Genomic DNA, 20,612 nt, shown 5'->3' on the forward strand with positions numbered 1-20,612 from the left:
TGATTTATTAAAAAAAGACCACGCCTATTTTTTTCTTGATATGTAGATTGCATGGGAGAGGGAATAAAGCACATCTTTCGCACTCGCATATGCAGAGAACGCCTGATTTTTTTTCTATCAGTTGCTCCATATGAGCCCGAAAGACATTCTTAAGTGGGTATTCTCCTCTCTACAAGCTCTGTGGTCTCACATGGCCAGCGCAATGACACTGTAGGTGTTCTGGGGAACGTTTTCCCGTAGAAACCAGGACCACCAAAACAGTTCCGGGTTACATGCTAAAATGAGCCAAAAACAAAAAAAATAGGTTAATAGACGTGACACACAAATGTAAAAAAAGGTGCTTTAAATGTAACACTCAAGCTAAATGTGAAAATTGCGTTTACTATTTTTTTATCAACAGCGCTGCGTCGTCTATGCTAGTTTTGTAGGTTAACTACTAGCTAATAACGAAAACAGAGGGCGCCGCTCGCACGACATTTCTCACTCTGTATCACTGCAAGTGCGATTAATGTGAGTAAATTAAAACATAATGGGGCGAATTTTTGGTGTTAGTTAGATTAGTGCTACACTGTTAAAAGCTCAACTTTTAAGAACCGCAGATTATGTTAAATAGAGTGAGTGACTGTTTAGGCGCTAGATTAGCCTGAAAATGCGCTGTTTTTCAGAGTGGAATCTTCTGAAACCTGCAGGCAGTCGGTCATAATTATGTTTTGATTTTAATAACAATATTTCAGCGTGTTTTTAGTAAATTTCTCAGGTTAAAACTGTTTTTAAAATGTAGCTATTTGTAAATTTCACTCATAAGAGCCCAGACCATTTCTAAATATTGATGTCAAATTCAAAATTTAATCAGATAAAGTAAGTAAGCAGCACATTCATGTTTTTCTCTTATTGATACCACATGACTAAATATTTTAAGATTATAATTACACAACACAAATTTCATAACTTTTATTTTAACAATTTGTTCTAAGAAAATCATGTGAGAACTAGTTATATGAACATAAAACATTTCATTAAAGCATTTGAATGGTTAACTGACTGAAAGAAGTCCAGCGTTTATGTATAGGTGCTTCCCACAGATCATAACTTATTATATATAATATATAGCCAATTACCCAACCCACTTATTAGGACTCCCCTTTTCACTAGTATTGCCCTAGAGAGAGCAAGGGCATGACCCGGTTAATAATTATTATTTGAATGTCTTTTTCTACACTGCAAAACCACAGTACAGACTATAAGAATAAAATGCAAACAATTTATACATATTTAATGTAAATATAGCTTAATACAAACCATACATATAAAACCACAATGTTAAATCAAAGTTGACTCAACGTAAAATCATTGTGCATAAATTAAATAATTCTGACATCAAAGATCAACATTATTTTACTGCACTAGCAATGGAAAATTAGGGATGATTACACATCATTTTGCTATCTGGGTTTGTTTCTGTTTTTGATAAATGATTGAATGAAATTCGAATGCAGCTAATTTAATCTTTTGTCTTCCTTTATGTTTTTTTTTTCCAGGTTTGAATAATATTTTTCAGTTGGAATATCTTTTATTTATATGTAGGGCAGCTGAGGTAGACGTGAATTACTGATACTTCATCCTTCCAAGGCAGGTGATGGTTTAGCCAGGCATACGAAGATGCACTAATCCACCTCACTCACTTCTCAAAGGATTTACCAACTGGGCTTTTACCATTGGAGCAGGATGGAGGAACAAGAGCTAAGCAATGACAGTAAGCATAAGAAATCTGTAAAAAACGGGGGTTAGTCATCTACAATTTAAATATTCTTATTAAGGCAAATAAACATCCCCAGCTTGCACTGGACACCAGTTTGATATCAGAAAGATTTGGACTTTAATGTTGGAAAAGTGAAGTTTAGTTGTCAATGAAAATCTGGTAGACATTCCAATTCCAAACATTGTACAGGTGTTAAATTGTGGTTTGAAATCAAAGTCACATTACTGTCAAAAACAATCAAGATTGTGACATCAAGCTTCAACATTAGATACATGTTGAGTTTTGATTGCTACAGAGTTAAACATTATTAGAATTTCATTATAAAGTTTTGCAGACATTTCATTTTGGTCACTGTACCTTTTTTTTATGTAAACATGATGTTAGTATGAGACTATCAACAGTGGTATCCTGCTGTGTTTAAAAGCAAAGGCTTTTTACATAAAACCGTTATGTAATTGTTTCCTAAAATATTTTTGTTTCTAACTACATTTGTGTTTTTTTTATTTAGCAGTTTGTAACCAAGACAAATCTGCAATGCAAGACAGTGTTCATGATGAATATCAATTTAGAACTCAAAAGACAAAAAGAGAGAAAAGGAGAACAGTTCTGAAGCATACTTCAGCTGAAAACAAAGTAACAAAATTTAAAAATCCTCAACCTCAAAGACGGAAATATGAAAGTAAAAGAGATAAAGCTTCTGTTCTTAAGGGGGAAACATCTGTACACTCAGTCCAAGGTGAGAAAACAATTCAGTTCTATTTTCATTTCTTTAATCTTTAATTTTATCAATTGTTTTGCTCTATCCATTAAACCTCTGTTTCGTTAAATAGGTATTTAGGGTGTACTAGACTGAAGAACTTTTAAAATCCTGCCTGTTATTCTTATTGTTATTCAGGTCACGTGGAAGAGGGAACAGAGCACATGTTTCGCACTCACATATGTACAGAATGCCGGCGCTGCTTTAAGACCCGCTCTCATCTGATGGAGCACATGCGTATCCACTTTCCTGACCCCAGCCTGCAGTGCCCCACCTGCAAGCACTACTTCACCAGCAAGAGCAAACTTCGTGTCCACATGCTAAGGGAGTCTGGTGAGAAGCTGCACCGCTGTCATTTGTGTGAGTACAGTGCAGTGGAACGCAACACCCTGCGCCGCCATCTCATCAGTGTGCATGGGCATCCAGGAGAGGATAAAGATGCCACAGACCTGTATACATGCCCAACCTGCCAAAAGACCTTTAGTCAAAGTCAGGCGTTAAAGGGCCATATGAAATCCCATCACATGACATTTGATGGGCAGCCTCTGCCCTGCTTTCAACAGGGATGCTCCTTTCAATGCACAGAGAAAAAGCTGCTTCAGAAGCACCTGTTGGATGTGCACAGAATCAAGGCTGTGGAGTGTCGTCACCATGCATGCTATGCTTTGTTTGGATGCAAGGAAGATATGGAGGTGCATTTTCGAACACATCAGGCATTTCATTGCACACAGTGTGACTTTACATGCTCTAACAAGAGCCGTTTTCAGCAGCACAGAAGACAAGGTCATGCAGGGGACAAGAAGCTCAGCTGTGGCTTCTGTCCCTTTACTACTTTCAATCCAGTTGAGTATGACCAGCACGTTGGCCACTTTCATGCCAGTGAGAAAACTCACAGATGCCAAGAGTGTAACTTTGTGACTGCTCACAAAAGAGTCCTTAAAAGACACATGCTGATGCATACAGGTGAGTTGACCCTTAACTATATATATGTATTTTTTATATCCAGCAAAAACATTGTTCATATTGAAAACCTTATGCCAGGTTTACACTACATGACACTTTTCTCACTACAGATCTTATTGTCTGTAGTGGTTGTGATTTGCACACTGCAAGAATGATCAGTGACAAAGGGTCATAAAGTACACAATCTTTTACGTGGAGGAACTCACAATGACTTTCCAGAATCACATTTTTTGGAGAGCTCATGTTGTGCCATGTGCAAGATCCATGTTTTCTTTCAAAATGTTTGTCTGTAAATAAATGATTGATAGTGCCCTGCTAGTAGACCTGCTAGATATTTGTTGGGAGTTTGCAATGCATCAAAGACCAATCTGCAGTCATTTGTATTGCATCCCTTACCAGCTCACACAAAGCGTCTTAGGCAGCGCAGAGCAAATGTTGATTTACTCCAACCAAATCAAGATTAAAATTGTGTAGTGTGAACCAGGTTTTACAGGAGAGAACAAACCCTATCTAATGTTGACTGGAATCCAATATAAAGAGATTTTATTTTATTAATTAATTTTTTTATATTTTTAATTTTGGGGGATTTTGGAGCTATTCATATTTTTATTCATCTTAAAATTTTAGCACAATGTAAATAACACCTGCCAGATTTAAAAAATGAGATAATGGAGTTTTTGTTTGACAGCAATCATGCATATGCATTACTGAACAGTAATATTAACTGTGTGTTTATTATGCATTGGCAGGTGAAAAGCCCAACAAATGCACTTTGTGTGAGTTTAGATGCCGGGACGAAACGTATCTCTCAAAACACATGCTGACACATTCTGATGACAAACAGCACATGTGTTCTGAGTGTGGCTATGTTACAAAATGGAAGCATTACCTGAATGTCCACATGCGCAAACACACTGGTGATCTCAGGTGAGATTTATTCTAGTTGAGTATACTTTATCGAGTAACACTACATCTCTTGTATCACTGAGTTTTTTATGCTCACTTTTAGGTACAAGTGTAACCAGTGCACATACCGCTGTCACCGCATCGACCAGCTGAATAGCCACAAGCTTCGGCATCAGGCCAAGACGCTGATTTGTGAAGTGTGCGCTTATTCTTGCAAGCGAAAGACTGAACTGCACAAGCACATGCAGCTTAAACACTCTACAAGTGAAGACCAACAACCTCCTCTTTACCAGTGCAAGTTCTGCCCGTACACAACAAAGTATCGACAAGCTCTTCACAACCATGAAAACTGCAGACATACTCGCACAAGGGAGTTTCGCTGTGCCCTCTGCTCTTATTCTACATTTAGCAACACCGGCCTTTTCCTGCACAAGCGAAAGGTCCATGGCTACGTGCCTGGGGATGCAATGTGGCTGGAGACATATGCAGAGAAAGAAAAACAAAACAATTCAATGGACCTGATGCCGGAATTTTATTCTAAAGTTGTAGGCTCTAAGAAAGGAGTTGAGGAGCACTCTGAAAATCAAGGGGATTCTATGGGGAATTCAAAAACCCCTGACCAAGTAGATTCACAGAATACTATGACAAACGATATAAGTCTTAATATTGCTAATAGTTGTGAAACAGTAACCAATACAGAGACCGTCAATATTGGTTTACAACATCAGGCGAGTTCAGATGTTCATTCATTTGGAGATAACACAGACAGAGACCCTGGGCTCAATGAAGATCAAGAACAATATTGTATTCTTACCCCAATAACATGCCCTGAGAATGTACAAACAGAACACTTGCATACTGAGTCAGAAGACCAGGGAATCACAGCTATGACAGCTGATGCCTCCCCCAAATCTCTGAAATCATGCAGTGTTCCTCAGATCCCCACAGTAGAGCCTGTTAGTGATGAGGAACATGTTGGTATGTCAGAAAGTGATATTGAAGAGCAGACACTAGACCAAGTAAACTGTCTGTTACAAGAAGGGTCCCAACGGTCAGCTTCCCATGAAGCAGCCTCCTCAACAACTCCATCAGTTGATGATGCAGGTTCAGAAACTCTGCTCCAGGTTATGAGGAGGCAGGACAAAGACCAAGCTGAAGCACTGATCCTGGAAGGTAGGGTACAGATGCTGGTGGTCCAAACCCAAGACAATATTTACCAGTGTGATCACTGCTCATATGTGACACGCAAACAGGCAGCATTGGTGCGGCACTGCAGATCGTCCTGCCAAGTTATGAAAGCAACTCTCCAGTGCAAGGACTGTGGTTTACGTTTCAAACAGTTACGTTCTTTTCACACCCACCGCCTCAGAAAGTGCAGAGCTCTGCAGAAGAAGAAAAATATGCTCTCTGTGGTTGAGGCATCAGCCAAGGTTAGAGTTCAAGGAACTGCACAGACCCAGGATGAATTACCTAGTAAAAATCAGACTGGATGCCTTCTGGAACCTGCTACAGTGACGGATCAGTGTGAGGTTGGTGCGCCAAAAAGCCCAACAGGAGATAAAAGGGTACATGTCAGGAAAACAAACAATTCATCGGTTCCTACTAAGTCCCTGGAGTTAGAAACTGTTGAAAGCTGTGTTTACCGTGAAGACAATAGGTTTACCTGCCAAACTTGTTCCTTCTCATGTAGCAGGAAAGCTACAATGGATCGCCACTGCACATCATGTTTTCCTAAAGGGAAGGTAACTGTGAATGAGCCAGAAAATGAACACAGTGAAGAAGAAGAGCAAGATGGAGAAAACAGTGAAGTAGACTCAGGAGAGAAAGTATTAACACCTGCAAAACGATTTTCCTGTCCAAACTGTCCGTTTGTTTGCCAACAGAAGAGAGCGTTGGAAAGCCATGAGAAACGGGGCTGTTTAAAGCCTGGTGAGATCCAGTGCAAGCAGTGTTCATTTGTGGCCAGATCAAAAAAATCTTTAAATCAGCACGTCCTTGTTCACAGTAAAGACAAAGATGTTAAACAAGGCAAAAGAGCTCAACTTCATTGTAAGCTTTGTAGCTTCACCTGCAAGCAGGAGCGATGTATGACACAGCATGTTGCACTGAAGCATGAGGGAGCTCGCCCTTTCCATTGCCGATTCTGTGATTTTAGCACAGTGCGGCGACATCGCCTGGATGCCCACGAGTCCATGCACACAGGCATAGGCAGACACTGCTGTGAACAATGTGGTCAGACTTTTGGCACCTCATCCAAGCTACGACTGCATTGCCAGCGGATCCATGATAGGCAGGCCACCCACTTCTGCTCTCTGTGTGACTACAAAGGCTACAATCCTACTGACATTAGCCGTCATAACCTCAGTTGCCATACGGGAGAGTTAAGCCATCCCTGCAACCAGTGTGAGGCCCGCTTCAGCTCTGATATTGCCCTAAAACAGCATTGTAAGAGGACACACCAGGCCACCAGCACCCACCAATGCACTGAGTGTAGCTTTACCTGCAACAGCAAGATCATGCTTAAGGCCCATGTGCAACAAGAACATTCTCAAATCAAGAACATGCATGAAAATCCTGTTACCGAGAAACATTGTAAGATGTCCCTCACCCAGAAGTGTCCAGATTGCCCTTTTGCCACCGGGAAGAGGTTGCTGCTCATCCAGCACATTTTGGATGAGCACGAGGCAGGACGTCCTGAGGAAAAAAATCTGAAATGCGACATCTGTGGCTACTCTTGTTTCCATCAGTTGGTGTTTGATCAACACATTCGCTCGCATGGTGGTACTTGTCTCTACAAGTGCACTGAATGTGATTTTTCAACACGCAACAGGCAGAAGATCACGTGGCACATGCGAATCCACACTGGAGAGAAGCCGTACCATTGTGAGAAGTGCAGCTACACCTGTGCTGATCCCTCTCGGCTCAAGGTATAAAAAAAATTGTGGGTCCAACAGTCATTGTCAGACAGATAGCTAGTTAAATGTAAGTCTGTAAAATATGAGGTATTGAAAAAGTACAGATTTTCTGTTAGTCAGAGTTACTGTAGAACAGTAGTCATTATAAGATGGCAGCGAATGTAATCTGGACATTATGCTTATAGTAGCACTGCATTTAGTTTGCCAAAGAGCAGTTTAAGTTTAAACATCAGTGGATTTTTATAAATAAATAAAAATAAGTAAATAGAGCTACAAAGGTAACAATAATTGGGATTCATCGATGATGGTGGAATTCATCATTACAAGAGCATAGTTGTGAACAACTCTGTGTCTTAAACACATAATTTTGACATAAGCATGTTTTTTATACACTAAGTTTTAGTCAACATTTCATATCAAAGCTTTTTCAAATTAGGGTGAGGAGTACAAAAAATGAACTAAAATCTTAGGAATATATCAATAATCCAGCTTAATGGTTTTTGAATTGTTATGTTTTTTAGTATCATATGAGGATTCACCAAGATGAGCGCAAGTACCTATGTCCAGAGTGTGGTTACAAATGCAAATGGGTAAACCAGTTGAAGTACCACATGACAAAACATTCAGGTAATGGCCTTTTTAAAAAATGTTTCATAATATTTTTTTCATTCATATTTATACTATTTATTAAGTATCTGTAATTATTCATTAGAATTTTTCCTTCTGCCTTAAAAGGAACCAAATCATACGCATGTGAGGAATGTGAATATCGCACAAACCGTGCTGATGCTCTGCGCATCCATCGAGAGACTCGTCACAGAGACGTGCGCTCATTCATCTGTGAAAAGTGTGGTAAGGCTTTCAAAACCCGCTTCTTGCTCAAGACTCATCAGAAGAGGCACAGCGATGAGAGGCCCTATGTTTGCTCCATATGCCAAAAGGGCTTCCGCTGGCCTGCTGGCCTCCGCCACCACTACCTCTCCCACACTAATCAGCTGCCCTTCCGCTGCCTCTATTGCCCATATCGGGCCAAGCAGAAGTTTCAAGTGGTAAAACACCTAAGCAGGCATCATCCAGACCAACCAATGCAAGGTGGGGTGGACAAGGACCCTGACACATGTAGTGTCCCACTAGAAAAGGCTCGCCTTAAGCCAGGAAAAGACCAGCAGATGGACAGACAGGGTATTGCAGAGAAAGAAAAGGACACTGAAGAGTGTTAGCCTGACTTTATTTTTCTGTTTTTAATTTCAGAAAAGACACTGCACCTGTCCTGTAATGAACTTCCGTCCAGGTGGATCTGGACTTAATGCCTTTTAGCTTAATTAATATTGTTAGTTGTGAAGACTTGTCTGTGTATTCACAGGGAAAATCAATTAATTCACCACATGAAAAGCATCAGCCATATTTATTTAGGTCACTGCCGGATCACTGAGCAGACAGCTAAGAATAGTTAATGTCTTTACCTGACTGACTGACACACTCTAATGATTCCACAATGTTGAATTGTGCATGTGCTGTAGCTTAGCTCTGTCCTTAGGGATGCCTCGACCTTTCAACACAAGTTGAAAAACAAACTCGTAAAAATAAAGTGGTTTGGATTGTTATTTGGGCAAAGCCATAGAGGAACCACTTAATGCATTGGTTCTCAATTTTTTTAGACAGTGTACTTCATGATCAAACTAATACCGCCACATACCGCTTGCATATGCCATACTTTGTCTTTTTCCAATAGTTAATAATAGGCTTATTGTTTAATATAACTTAACTCAAAATATAACTATAAAATTGCTCTCACAAAATAATGTGATCAACATGGATAAAGACACCAGGCTTTCAGGAAAAGTATTTGGGTTTGGTTTATTTTAAAGGACAAGTGGCACATAACAAGTTTAGGAAAACAGAATTTAACAACAAATAAACATTTTAAATATTAAACATATAACAGATAGCCATTATGAATTAATATCTCTAATTGCTATGTCTAATACTTCACACAATTTAAGACTACACAAATACACATTTTTAGATCTTTTACAGACAACGTTTTAGAAGGTGCACTGCTTAGTAGATTTTTATAGTCCTACAGTCTTTAAAAAGGAATTACTGGTATGTATTAGTTTATTGTGTTCAACAGTAGGTGGTTAGCTATACTACAAATACTGGCCAAAAGTGATTGTGCAGCTGAGAAGGCACTATACTGACAAAATGTTTAAGCTACTAAGTTATTTTTATGTAAAATTGTATTTTTCACATAAGTCTAGAGCTCTCATGACAACAGGAATAAAACCTGAACACTAAAGCACAAAGCATCTTCAGTTTGGGTCTTGGAAATGTTATGAGCAAGGCAAATATTACTTTATAGCAGTTTCATTTCTAAACTCTAAACTCAACACACAGCAGCACATAATAGGAATTTACAAGTTTAAGAATTACACCAGTGGAAAAGCTCATTTCTGCCTCTCCGGGGGTCAGTGACGTGCTGAACATTCATCTAAGACGCCTCTGTAATGTTAATGTGCACAAACAGAGAAGAGGGGCAAATGCTTGTGCCATCTTTCGATAAAAGATGGATGTGGCGGTACCCTGGAATGGAGAACATCGTTTAATTAAAATGTAATCATTTATAGGTAGCATATTGTTTTGCTTGTTTCGCTGTGTCCTGATTGCTCACTCACCCGACTGAATGCAGGAGAAGGGTAGTGTGAACTGCCCTATAAAATCATTCTTGGTTGCCATATCGTAGTCCTCCACAACAAAGCGTACCAGTGCCACCTCAGGAGTGTGGACAACAAACTCTAATGTTTCATTCCAGCACGGGTTTAGTCCTGTACAGGTGAGAACAGCAGTGTTAAGATTTTGTCTTTGAGGCTAAAAGCAATCAAATCCCATCATGTTGCGATGGGTATTTCATGTTAACAAACATTATTTTTGATGGTTATAGTCCCAAAATGAATTTTGATTAACAATATTAGAAACTTATGAACTTTTGCTAATTAACCAGATATTTCAACTGGAATATAATAATTGCTTCAATATTCTAATAAAACAAAATAGATAAAATAAAAAATATTTTTAACTCAACATACCATCTTTCTTTCCTATCAGACAAACTATTGAGATTATGTCCACATATACATATATTGTATGGTAAGTAATTGACAAGGCCTCACTGCATGAATACAATAAAAAATGACAAATTGACAACATGGTCTTTTCCTCACCATTGTTCTCAATGTAGCTGGTCTCCTGTTTGGCTTGATCAGAAGGTACCCCATATATCTCCACCCTTACGAAGGGATCTACAATGGAGCCTTCTTTGTTGTTGACTTTAGGAAGCTGTTGGCCACTAATTACCTAAAAGCAAAACACCAAGGGATCAGACATTTTGTTATTTTTAGTCATATTTATCTATATTTGTCTCACTCAAGTTATGCAAGCCTGGATTAAAACTGATTAGTGAACCATTCATTGCCTGAATAGTGAGGATGAGGGGACAGTAATCCTTGCGGTCCTGGGGCCTGTCTGGATTGAAATGCTGCTCACTGTGTCGCAGGATCTCAGGTTTCAGAACATATCCGCAGTGGTTATTCTGACTGAAGAGCCCATCATTAAGATCCATCTCCAGTCCTGCTGTCTGGAAGTTTAAAGCCACTGTGGATCAAGACACATTAGCACGAAACCATCAGCCCAATCTATATATGAGTAAATTACAAAACTTCCATTAGATTTAAACCAGCTGCAAGACCATTAATGTTTAATTAAGTTCACAATTAATTTACAATTGATTTAGCTTCAGTCAAATTAGACTGATTACTGGCTTACCCATTTGGCATCCCACATTCCACATGTCTTGTGGGCAGAAGTTTGAAGAGTCTGTCCTTAGTCCGCTGGGATACACTCTGGTTATCTGCCTTGTGTTGTGCTGAATAAAGTCAGCAGCTGTGGGCATATCAGTGACACATGGTTAATTCATTGCTTTAATTAAAAACAATGTTTTACATGTTTAATTCTATATGAACAACCTATTTTGACAGTAGTGAACATCACTATCAAATTGCACTTGAAGAACTGTTCATATGTCCTTATAATGGTCCTTTTAATGGAATGTTCCAAAAAGACATATTTGCATATACAGTATGTGATTGTGTAAAGAAAATGATTAAAGTTTGAAGAACCTCCATATGCTAAGACATGCCAATCATCATGAGATAGTACAATGTACATTGATCATCACGTGTCCCTCAGGGGAAGGCATGTATAAGTTTTGAGATGTTATCTTGTGAGTGATGTTGAACACTGGCCATCATGCGCATGGCAAAGTGACTTGAAATTATGGGAGTTCAAGCGAAGCATGATAGTTGGTGCCAGATGGGTAGAATTTATGAAGTTGTGCGTTCAAATGTGTACCGGAAATATATTACAGAAGGCATTACCATCCACAGTGGACAGTGCAGTGGCATTGTCTGTCTAGAAATAACAGGTGACTCTGGGATAAATCAACTCCACATTAAATGCTGGAGATCCAGCATGCTTATCCTTCAGGTAAGTGCAGCATTCTTTGGCATCCATGAGGCATTTCAGTGTAATGAAAAGATAGAAGTGTGTTGTAATTAAGCTTCAGTTGGAAAAATCAGGTCTGCTGTAATTTCTTTAAGTGGGCTTTTAATGTATTTGCATGATTCTCTAGTCTTAGATTCTTAGGACCTCAGTTAATTCAGACAATAAAATCTTAAATTAAGGTCAGTTTTGTTTCAGCATAACGTTTGTTGTAAATATATAATTAATTTAATTTTTTATGCACCAAAAAAGAGTGTACCTGATTCCTTGATAATTTTGCGGGCCTTAGACTCGGAGAAGGAGGATATGTCATAAGGCTTGCCGTTGATACGTGAGTCTTCAAAGTTGGTGAAGTTCTCGTTCTTACAGTATATGACGAGGTCTGAAAGCTCCTTGGTAAGATTTCGCTTTGATTTCTAGGTGACAATAAAACAAAAAAACATCTCAGACATATAATCAGTGTTTGAAGAAAATAAAAAAAGACATGGTTTAGATAGCCCACTGTAGTTGATAGTGTAGATGTTTAATCCAGCTCCATTTTTGGATGACCACAGATACTGATGGGACTGAGCTGACCTGAACACAAATCTTAGATTTGCAACACAGTCATGGTCAGAAGTCAACTCATCTCCACAGGGGACTATCCAAAAAAAGGGGGCTGGAACAATGCTCTCAAAACCAATGTGTTTAAAACAAAATGTTTGTAAAACAACACAATGGGCTAAAATATTTTTAAAACATGCTGAGTGCATGTCTGCTTACCTTGCTATCTGATGGTAAGCTCTCATTGGTCAGGCTGTCCCTGCGCTGCTCTGCAGAATCATCTTCATCGCTCACCTCACCACCTCCAGGATTGTCAGCATCCTCCAGTCCTCCAATCTTCTTCCCTTTCACTAGGACCTTTCCTTTCAAATCCTGAAACAATAACAAGAGTATGCAAAATATGGTTCCTTTTTGTAAACTCATGATAAGCCTGTTTGTTGACAAATAATGTTCCACTTTATTCCATGCTTTTATATCAAACATATACTCACTGAATGGAGTTCTCTCTGCCTCTGAGAACAATTGTAAGCTAAGTTAACTCTAATGACACATGGAAGCTAAAGAGCACTGCTCTGACCTACGAGATATACATGTGTATCCTTTTGTATTGAATATGTTTATGATTTGAAATGTCTGTTCATAAGGACAATTCTAGACAGATGTCCCATAATCATTACCACCCACTGCGCTGTCTACTGTGGGTGATAATGCCACACATGACACTGTGGATAAATGTTAAATGCCTGCTCAAACTCTGGCTACACTTTAGGGTAACACTTTATGATCAATTTACATACTGCTATCCCTTGACTGTTGTCCTGTCAGTTTATGGGTGTAGGTCAAAGTTTTTGAATGGTTAATTCTGCAAGAACACATTATATTATATAAGATTATCATAGTCTGACAAAAGTGAACATTATTGTAAATCGTATGATTTATTAGTCTGTGGTTTAATATATCCATGTTATAAAGTTGGTAACTCATGCTCACCTCTGGAGATGGCAGCACATTGACTTTGCCATCGACTGTAGTTTTCAGGAGCATGTCACCAAGGATATCCTTTAGGAGTTGAGCCATGATTTTCTGTTGCTCGGCATTGCATCGGTTCTCAATAGACAGAATTACTGGATACTCTGAGGTCTGAAATGCAGAATAGTTAATTGAGTAATTTAGCATGCACATAAAAACTAGGCATGGTTTCTGTATTGTTAAATAGAGATTACCTTAAAGGCATATTTTGCCACAGTGGCAATTACATCTTTAAACAGTATTTTGGATGTAAAAGTGTGACCATGATAAACAACAGGCTCTCCATTAGAACCATCCCAGCAGTCGATCTCCAAACAGCGACAACCCCGCCTCAGAGCCCTGCAAAAAGGTCATTAGCTTCATTAGGAGAGAGGGGTAAACTTCCATGTGTTAAGAAAACAAGCTTATGCTTAACCTGCTACATTACAGATTATGTAATAATTGTAATAAAGTGGACATTTTAGTGCTGTTTCACTAGGGTAAATACTAAACAGCCATTCAAACCATTCAATTAAAATCAATTAAATGTGTTTTTACTTTATGTAGGCCTCTATGCTGCTTCTTCCTTTGAGCTGGTCCTCAAGAAGGTAAGTGTTGTGCGAAGAGGAGATAAAGTAATGGCTGAAAGGCTGGGTCATATCCTGAAAAAGACGCAGGTCTTCAGGGTTGAAGATCGCACCATCAGCTGAGGTCAGATACATCAGGAAGCCATCTATTGACATGGTGGTGTTGGCTTTGGCTGTACAGGAACACATAACATGAAATTAATTCATGCAATTTTTACTAAATTAGTAAAGCATGTCTGCATATACATTATATCATAATAAGAATTTTATAGTAATATTTAGTTGCATAAAAATGTAATGTCTTTCTTTTTTCTTTCTACCCACATATTACCTAACTGTTGCCAGTGCCATGTTACGGAGAAACCAACATGCTCAGAGGAAAGTGCACAGTACCCAGCTGTGATGCATCAACTTTAAGATGCCTGTGCTGGTCACCATCACACTAAAGTGATGTATGAAGAGAGCATAGCCAATTGGGCTTTCTCAGGCTCCGGCTGCTGATGGCAAACCACATGATAGCCATCTGACCCAAGCAATGGCTGACAGTACCTGTATCTGAAGGCTCATATCTTTTGATCAACTCCAGGGCATAGTCATGACTTCTATCTCCTTCCAGTTGCTCCTCCCGCAGGAACTCCTCCAGATCACAGTGTGAAAGAGTTTGTCCATCACTGGAGTAGTCCTGGAACAGCTCCAAAACATCCATCCTCTGGGTAAGCATCTTGTAGAACTGGACAAATTCTTCACTCTCAAGAAGACCTGTCTGAGTCTTATCAGCCATCTATTTAAAAAAATAAAAATATATACACAATTATAAAAAATACAGATCAGGTGGCTTGGGAACACCTACATCTGTATATGTTGTGAGGTGTTATCGTGTGAGTTTGGTTGAACACTGGCAAGACGCTGTGTGGGCTTTTAACATTCCTGTATCCACAGTGTCATGTGTTACCAAAAATACATCAGAGACTGGACAGCCTAGTGGATGGTAATGATCGTTTCTGGCAGCATCTGGCTACAATTATCTGTGACAAAACATCTACATTCAACAAAGGATGCCCCATATGCATACCCCACAGGTCAGCGCAACGTTTTTTAGCTTCCATAGAATGTGTTAAAAAACTTTTGGCATGTCAGTGTATACTGAATATATTTTATGATCTGTACTTAGCAGGCAAAAAGGACTGTATCAACGGGGAAGATGTTGGATTGGTAGATGTTAATCTCATTAGATTTAGTGGCAGGTTGCTGTCAACAAGCTGCTCTACAGAGAGACTCAGGAGATCTTTTGTCCCGGGAGCCATTGGGCTCTCCAACTCTTACCAGTGTGGCAGGATGAGAAAGGAGAACATCTGAGGACTGAATCTTATATGTTAAAAAATGATAGTTTTATATTATCTGCACTATTGACACTTTACTATACATCTGTATTTCTGAACACTGTAGACACTTCACGAAATCAGTATATGTGCTTGTTAATTGAGTATTGTCATGTCTGCTGACACCTGCACCTCTTGCACTTTGTTTTATTTATCATTGCACTGCTTTTTCATTTGTTAGATTTTAATGCATTTTTTTTTACATATTTTCTATTTATGGTATACAGTGTTATCTATCAGTCAAAGTAATGTGAATGAATAAGTTCTTACCTTAAAAAGAGAGCTTGCATGGTCTTCATTCATGTCCATGTTTAAGAGTTTCAGCAGCCTGCGAACCTCCTTAAAACTTATCCTGCCATCTTTGTTTATGTCTGCTTTCAGGAACAAATCAGACACCCATCTGAAGAGAGAGCTTGTTCAAGGAAAACCAAAAATCAAATCAGCAATCAATAAGCCTTTAAACTCTAGACTTATTATTCAGGGACTGCTACAAATACCATAAAACTAATATGTAAGTATTATGGGTATTTATGGGACAGGCTTTTCAGTTTAAAAGATGCAGTAGCATAAAAAGAGGACTGACTGAGATGCATATTAAAAGGATACTGGTCCAGTTTCTGACTCTCGCCCATGTTTTCCAGGTTCTCTATGAGGGTCTGCATGCCTTGAATCCAAGCCTGAGCCTCCTCAGCAGTATCAGCCACAAGGTCCAGGTTCCCACGGCGGCCACGGAAAACAAGCGTAAAGCAGCGTTCTGGAGGGAACTCGTCTGCAACACTGAGGAACACCTCAGATTCATGGCCCTCGCGCACCGCCTCCACGTCAGCTACAGAGACTGCAGGTGCAAAACCACAGCATTACTGAGCAGTTTTGATTATTCATAATCTCTGGTTTATCAAACTGATGTATGTACAGTTTATTCAGTGTTATTTCTTTACTTTTATAATTATCTGCAGTTGCAGAATAAATTTCTATGTAAACCTCTCTGTCAGCTTCATTTCTTTTACTTATCAGTCTAACTCATCCCAAACCATCTTTGTGGAAGCCAAACAATGTTTGTTTACTACAGCATTTTATATGTGTTCTTTCATGGTTTAAATGTTTTTCAGTATTAAGCAAATGCAGCTATATAAATACACACAGTAAGGTCCATAAGTATTTGGACAATGGTACATTTTCTTTAAAAAATCTTAATATATCATTGTAAAGGTGCCTATTTTGAAGAATCTACAGTATAAAATATAGTCTGGTTAATTTATAAATTCATTTTCCATAAGTGTTCCATACTTTTATATATGTGTTCCATCATAGTTTGTTGCCTTTAATTTTAGTCTACAATGAGAAAATTATAAAAAGAAAAAAAAACACTGAATAAGGAAGGATGATGTTCAAACCTACGACTGAAACTATTAATGTTAATTGCTAATATTGCTGTTTTTAATGTACAAAATATTGAAGTTAGCATAATGTTTACAATCAGTCCTAAGAGTATTAGTTGTGATCAGACCAGAAAATGAAAGCACCACAATTTGCTTCCTCTATCTTTTTCTGATTATGCAAATGTAGGTCTTCAATCAGTACCCAGAGTTCCACATTAATCCACATAAATTCTGTCTAATCCAGCAGAAAGGGATGAGCATGATGGATTTCAGCATGCATACTAACAATAGCTTCTCTTGCTGGCGAGGGTTTGACACATTTCAGGAGTACCTACATGTTGAGTATGAATTCATAGCCCAGGTGGACTTGTAAGCGATGGTCTTGCAGTCTTCCATCAGCCTGTAGTGACGGTGTCCTCTCCAGATACGAGACTTGGCTTTTCTCAGAACACTTCCAGCTTTCATGATCTCAAGACTAGAATCAGGTTGGACACCTAAATGATAGTGTATAAAGTATGAGACATCAGTAAAGCATGTTCAACATGTAGTCACTTTACTTAAATTGTTTGGTCAATTAGGTCAAAAGCCAGAGAAGAAGGGCTGGGGGTAGATGGGGATTTAAGTCAAATGAACTTACAAACGTTCTGGGGAGATTCCATTTCCCACGTACGGCTTATCTGTGGACATTAATGTTTATTAATTGTTTCATTTTAATCACCTTTACACCTTTGTCAGTTCCACATACTGTTTTACTGTTGACTATATAATCAGACCCTAATCCTCCAGTGACGCACTGGGAGTGTTAAAGCTGTTTCTTGAATGAAATACACGAGGTGCACAAGGATTTAACACATTACACTATAAGCCATTAAGGAGATTGTGCCGTGTTAATTGAAACTCAATTAATCTAACCCCTTAGGCCTAGTGCTTAGCTCTGTGAGGTGGCATCATTCATAGGCATCCTCTGGAGGCAGGGTGTGCACCACATTACAGAAAGCAAGTCCGGGAGCTGGCTTGTCCTGGGAGGGTACACAAACTTTCCTATCAGTCCTCTCAAGTTTTCTATACAATGAACTTTTGTAAAACAACAAAAGAGACTAAGAGACCGAAACTGCCACAAACTATGTCTATGAATTTTGATAGTGATCACCATGCACATAAACAGCTGTCTTAGTATTTAGAAGTACTCTAATACAAAAATAAGCAAATAAATAAATAATTACATTAGGAACAGCATTACACGTATGGTCCACAGTAGAGTTCAATTAGATGCTTATCTAACATTCAGATAAATACCCGATTATTGCAAATAAACTCTATGTTGAATGTACCTTTTTGGATTAGATTTATGGTTAGTTTTAATTTGTAATGTAACACAATGGATAAGATTTTAGGTTTGATTCAAAGTTAAGATTAAAGTTAGGAACAGGTGCATGTATAAATACTATAAAGAATTGTGTATATTAGGATTAGAGCTGTGTTTGTAGTTGCATTTAATAGACAATCAGTTTAATGTTATTTAAATGTTCTAAGATAGAACATCCAAACAAAAAAAAAAGACTCTTTTGGTTACTTTAAGGCTTATTATTATTACAATACCACTAGTTCTCTGGTACGTATGTATTCCAATGATGAAAAAGATTCAAACATACTACATTTTGTAAAATAAAATTTTCAGCATTTTAATTAAAATACTTAGCCTGGCCACTTGTAAGAAAAAATAAATAAAACACAACAAAAAAGAACAAAATTTACACTGTTTTCTATTGTTACTTTACTGGAATGTTTTGAATTTAAAAATGCATTTTAAATCAGTAAAATAAATAAAAGTTCTTTTTTTTATTATGGAGCCATACATTATTGTTTTATATACAAAACATTTCACAAAATTTAATTTATTACTTGTTATGTTCTTAGGCTGCCATTATCTGTCAAGTTTCATGAGAATAACTCTGTTATTCTCTGTTATGCTGCAGGTGTTACATGTGAATTAATAAAAAAAACCTGCTAATACATAGACACGTGCTGCAGAGCGGAGAAGCGTAAAAATCACTGTTTTGCGTCATGGCTAATACTGCCTTTAAAATGGGAGACACATAAACACAGAGTACAGAGTGTATAGGGTCTGCATTACACTGTGTTTCACATTTGCAGTAAGAAAAGCTTATTAAAAGTTTTCTCAGCAGATGTTTTAGCATGAAAGTGCCAGACAGGAATAAGGAGTACAGTTAAACCTTATTTCAGAGTTATTCATATTTTCCAACCTCATGATGCTCTGTTTACTGGCATACACACTTTTTTGTCAATATGTTTCTTACTGGAGCAAAAGCTTTTAAATATTTTAAAAGAATAACTAGCAAAGCACAAATGTATCAAAAACTAAATATGTTATGAGGTTATGACTTTGTGTTTCATCTCGGCTTTAATTTGAGCCTTAGTCCCAACTACAGACAGAGGGAAATGTAATATTACTACTACATTTACAGTAGGATTACAAGATTACATTTGACCTCAGTATTAAAAAAGAGAACCAACCATCCAACAGGCACAGACAGCACTCACCGGACAGTAAAGTGTCCCCTCAATCCGGACTTTGTGATGTAGAAGAGGCAGCAGTTGCACAGGGCCTGTGAGACAGGGAGTGTCTTTAGGGAGGCTATGTCCTCTGCTGTGACTGAGCACACTGAACTACAGGGAGAGACAGGCTGGGAGTTGTGTTCAGTGGTGCTCTCCTCCCTCTGCACATCCTCCCTCCCTCAATCCATCCCTCCTGCTCTCCCTCTCTCTACTTTCTCACCACTCCCACTTTCCCTTTTTCCACTGTCATGCTTCCAGGCTTCCATTAGTTTCAACCCGTCTACTCTATCATCTGTAATGGTACCTCGACAGGATACCTGCATGTATATGAGTATCTGCATGTATAGAGGGTAGTGAGTCCTTTTTGCCCATTCGGGCAGCCAATAAGTCACTTTTTTGTTTTTTAGACTGCACTTGTCTGAAGTTTTTTCTCAACCATGGGGGACCGAGGGGAAGTGGATACATAAAATGGAAAATTAATATGACTTGATGGATCATTGACTTCTGGTAAAAATCTGTTAATATAGGTAATCTGAAAATATCTGTACCAAATATCTGTACTGAATATCACAACAAATATAGCAGAGCAACAAAATATCACAATGTCAATTTTGTTTTAAAATATTGTGCAGATGTAGTTGGAATGCAAAGGAACAAAACAATATATTTAAGTTTGTCTTAAGAACAGTTTTCATTCATACTGGAAAGTTTTATACAGAATACATGCAAATGCAGTGTTTTCTCCTCCCTTACACAACAACTAAACCTGGCAATTACCTGCTGAGGTAAATTGTGAACTGTGTTTAAGCAGGAAAATCACTAAATTATGTAGATGACTGTAATTTCCCACTCCCACATTAGACCTTTCTATAGTAAGTGCAACTTGCTTTTGACTAAAATGTCCTATAGAGATTCTCATGATTAGGAAGCAATAGAGTGTATTTGATTTTATCCAGGGATGGACTATGATCTTTTGAAACCCCAGGGAACGAAAAAGTCTCAGGAGGTATCTCTATATAAAAATAATCATGGAAATAATAATAATAATAAACATCTAATAAACTATGTATTTTTTATACTTTTATTTTGTTTTGTAAATAAATCAAATTATTTGTTTTAATGTGCAAATGTGTAAAGTTTCATATAAAGATTGGAATTTCACACATTAGACAGTCTCACACACATTAATGCTGATTCCAGCATTTCACACTACAACATAAGTCAAAAACAATATTAAACTAGCAGTATCTCAGAACACAGTTTTTAAATTAAGATTTTTAAA

General features: G+C 38.1%; 2 protein-coding genes across 5 annotated transcripts; one reads left to right on the forward strand and one right to left on the reverse strand.

The window, feature by feature from the left end:
* The first annotated feature begins 272 nt into the window (after positions 1-272).
* znf142 (zinc finger protein 142) lies at positions 273-16,354 on the forward strand. 4 transcript variants are annotated; one of them, XM_049485027.1, is made up of 11 exons: positions 273-510; positions 1,539-1,753; positions 2,268-2,495; positions 2,655-3,479; positions 4,229-4,406; positions 4,489-7,312; positions 7,822-7,927; positions 8,036-14,708; positions 14,935-15,074; positions 15,756-15,885; positions 16,016-16,354. In XM_049485027.1, exons 2-8 carry the CDS (start codon positions 1,726-1,728, stop codon positions 8,518-8,520), a joined length of 4,674 nt encoding a protein of 1,557 aa, XP_049340984.1. In that variant the 5' UTR covers positions 273-510; positions 1,539-1,725; the 3' UTR covers positions 8,521-14,708; positions 14,935-15,074; positions 15,756-15,885; positions 16,016-16,354. The 4 variants fall into 4 exon arrangements, with proteins under 4 accessions (XP_049340984.1, XP_015464015.3, XP_022535917.2 ...); XM_015608529.3 differs by having other exon boundaries at positions 2,271-2,495; XM_022680196.2 differs by having other exon boundaries at positions 1,585-1,753.
* On the reverse strand, positions 9,792-19,460 carry plcd4b (phospholipase C, delta 4b). Its single transcript, XM_007287826.4, has 16 exons — positions 19,316-19,460; positions 17,391-17,430; positions 17,089-17,247; positions 15,981-16,209; positions 15,645-15,774; positions 14,545-14,776; positions 13,967-14,168; positions 13,624-13,768; positions 13,391-13,540; positions 12,620-12,772; positions 12,117-12,273; positions 11,123-11,239; positions 10,773-10,951; positions 10,522-10,654; positions 9,976-10,125; positions 9,792-9,883 (listed from the first exon to the last, which is right to left on the reverse strand). Exons 2-16 carry the CDS (start codon positions 17,410-17,412, stop codon positions 9,792-9,794), a joined length of 2,250 nt encoding a protein of 749 aa, XP_007287888.3. The 5' UTR covers positions 17,413-17,430; positions 19,316-19,460.
* Between the last annotated feature and the right edge of the window lie 1,152 nt (positions 19,461-20,612).

The sequence above is a fragment of the Astyanax mexicanus genome, chromosome 11, assembly GCF_023375975.1.
Source record: "Astyanax mexicanus isolate ESR-SI-001 chromosome 11, AstMex3_surface, whole genome shotgun sequence".
NCBI lineage: Eukaryota > Metazoa > Chordata > Actinopteri > Characiformes > Acestrorhamphidae > Astyanax > Astyanax mexicanus.

Excerpts from the sequence above, each read along its gene's own strand:
- plcd4b (XM_007287826.4), bottom strand. The coding sequence starts at position 17,412 with ATGGAATCTCCCCAGAACGTTT. Across the intron at positions 13,541-13,623 it reads TGGCAAAATATGCCTTTAAG|ACCTCAGAGTATCCAGTAAT; the intron begins GTAATCTCTATT and ends TCTGCATTTCAG. Across the intron at positions 10,126-10,521 it reads CAGCTACATTGAGAACAATG|GACTAAACCCGTGCTGGAAT; the intron begins GTGAGGAAAAGA and ends TCACCTGTACAG.
- znf142 (XM_049485027.1), top strand. The coding sequence starts at position 1,726 with ATGGAGGAACAAGAGCTAAGCAATGACA. Across the intron at positions 3,480-4,228 it reads ACACATGCTGATGCATACAG|GTGAAAAGCCCAACAAATGC; the intron begins GTGAGTTGACCC and ends ATGCATTGGCAG. Across the intron at positions 4,407-4,488 it reads AAACACACTGGTGATCTCAG|GTACAAGTGTAACCAGTGCA; the intron begins GTGAGATTTATT and ends GCTCACTTTTAG.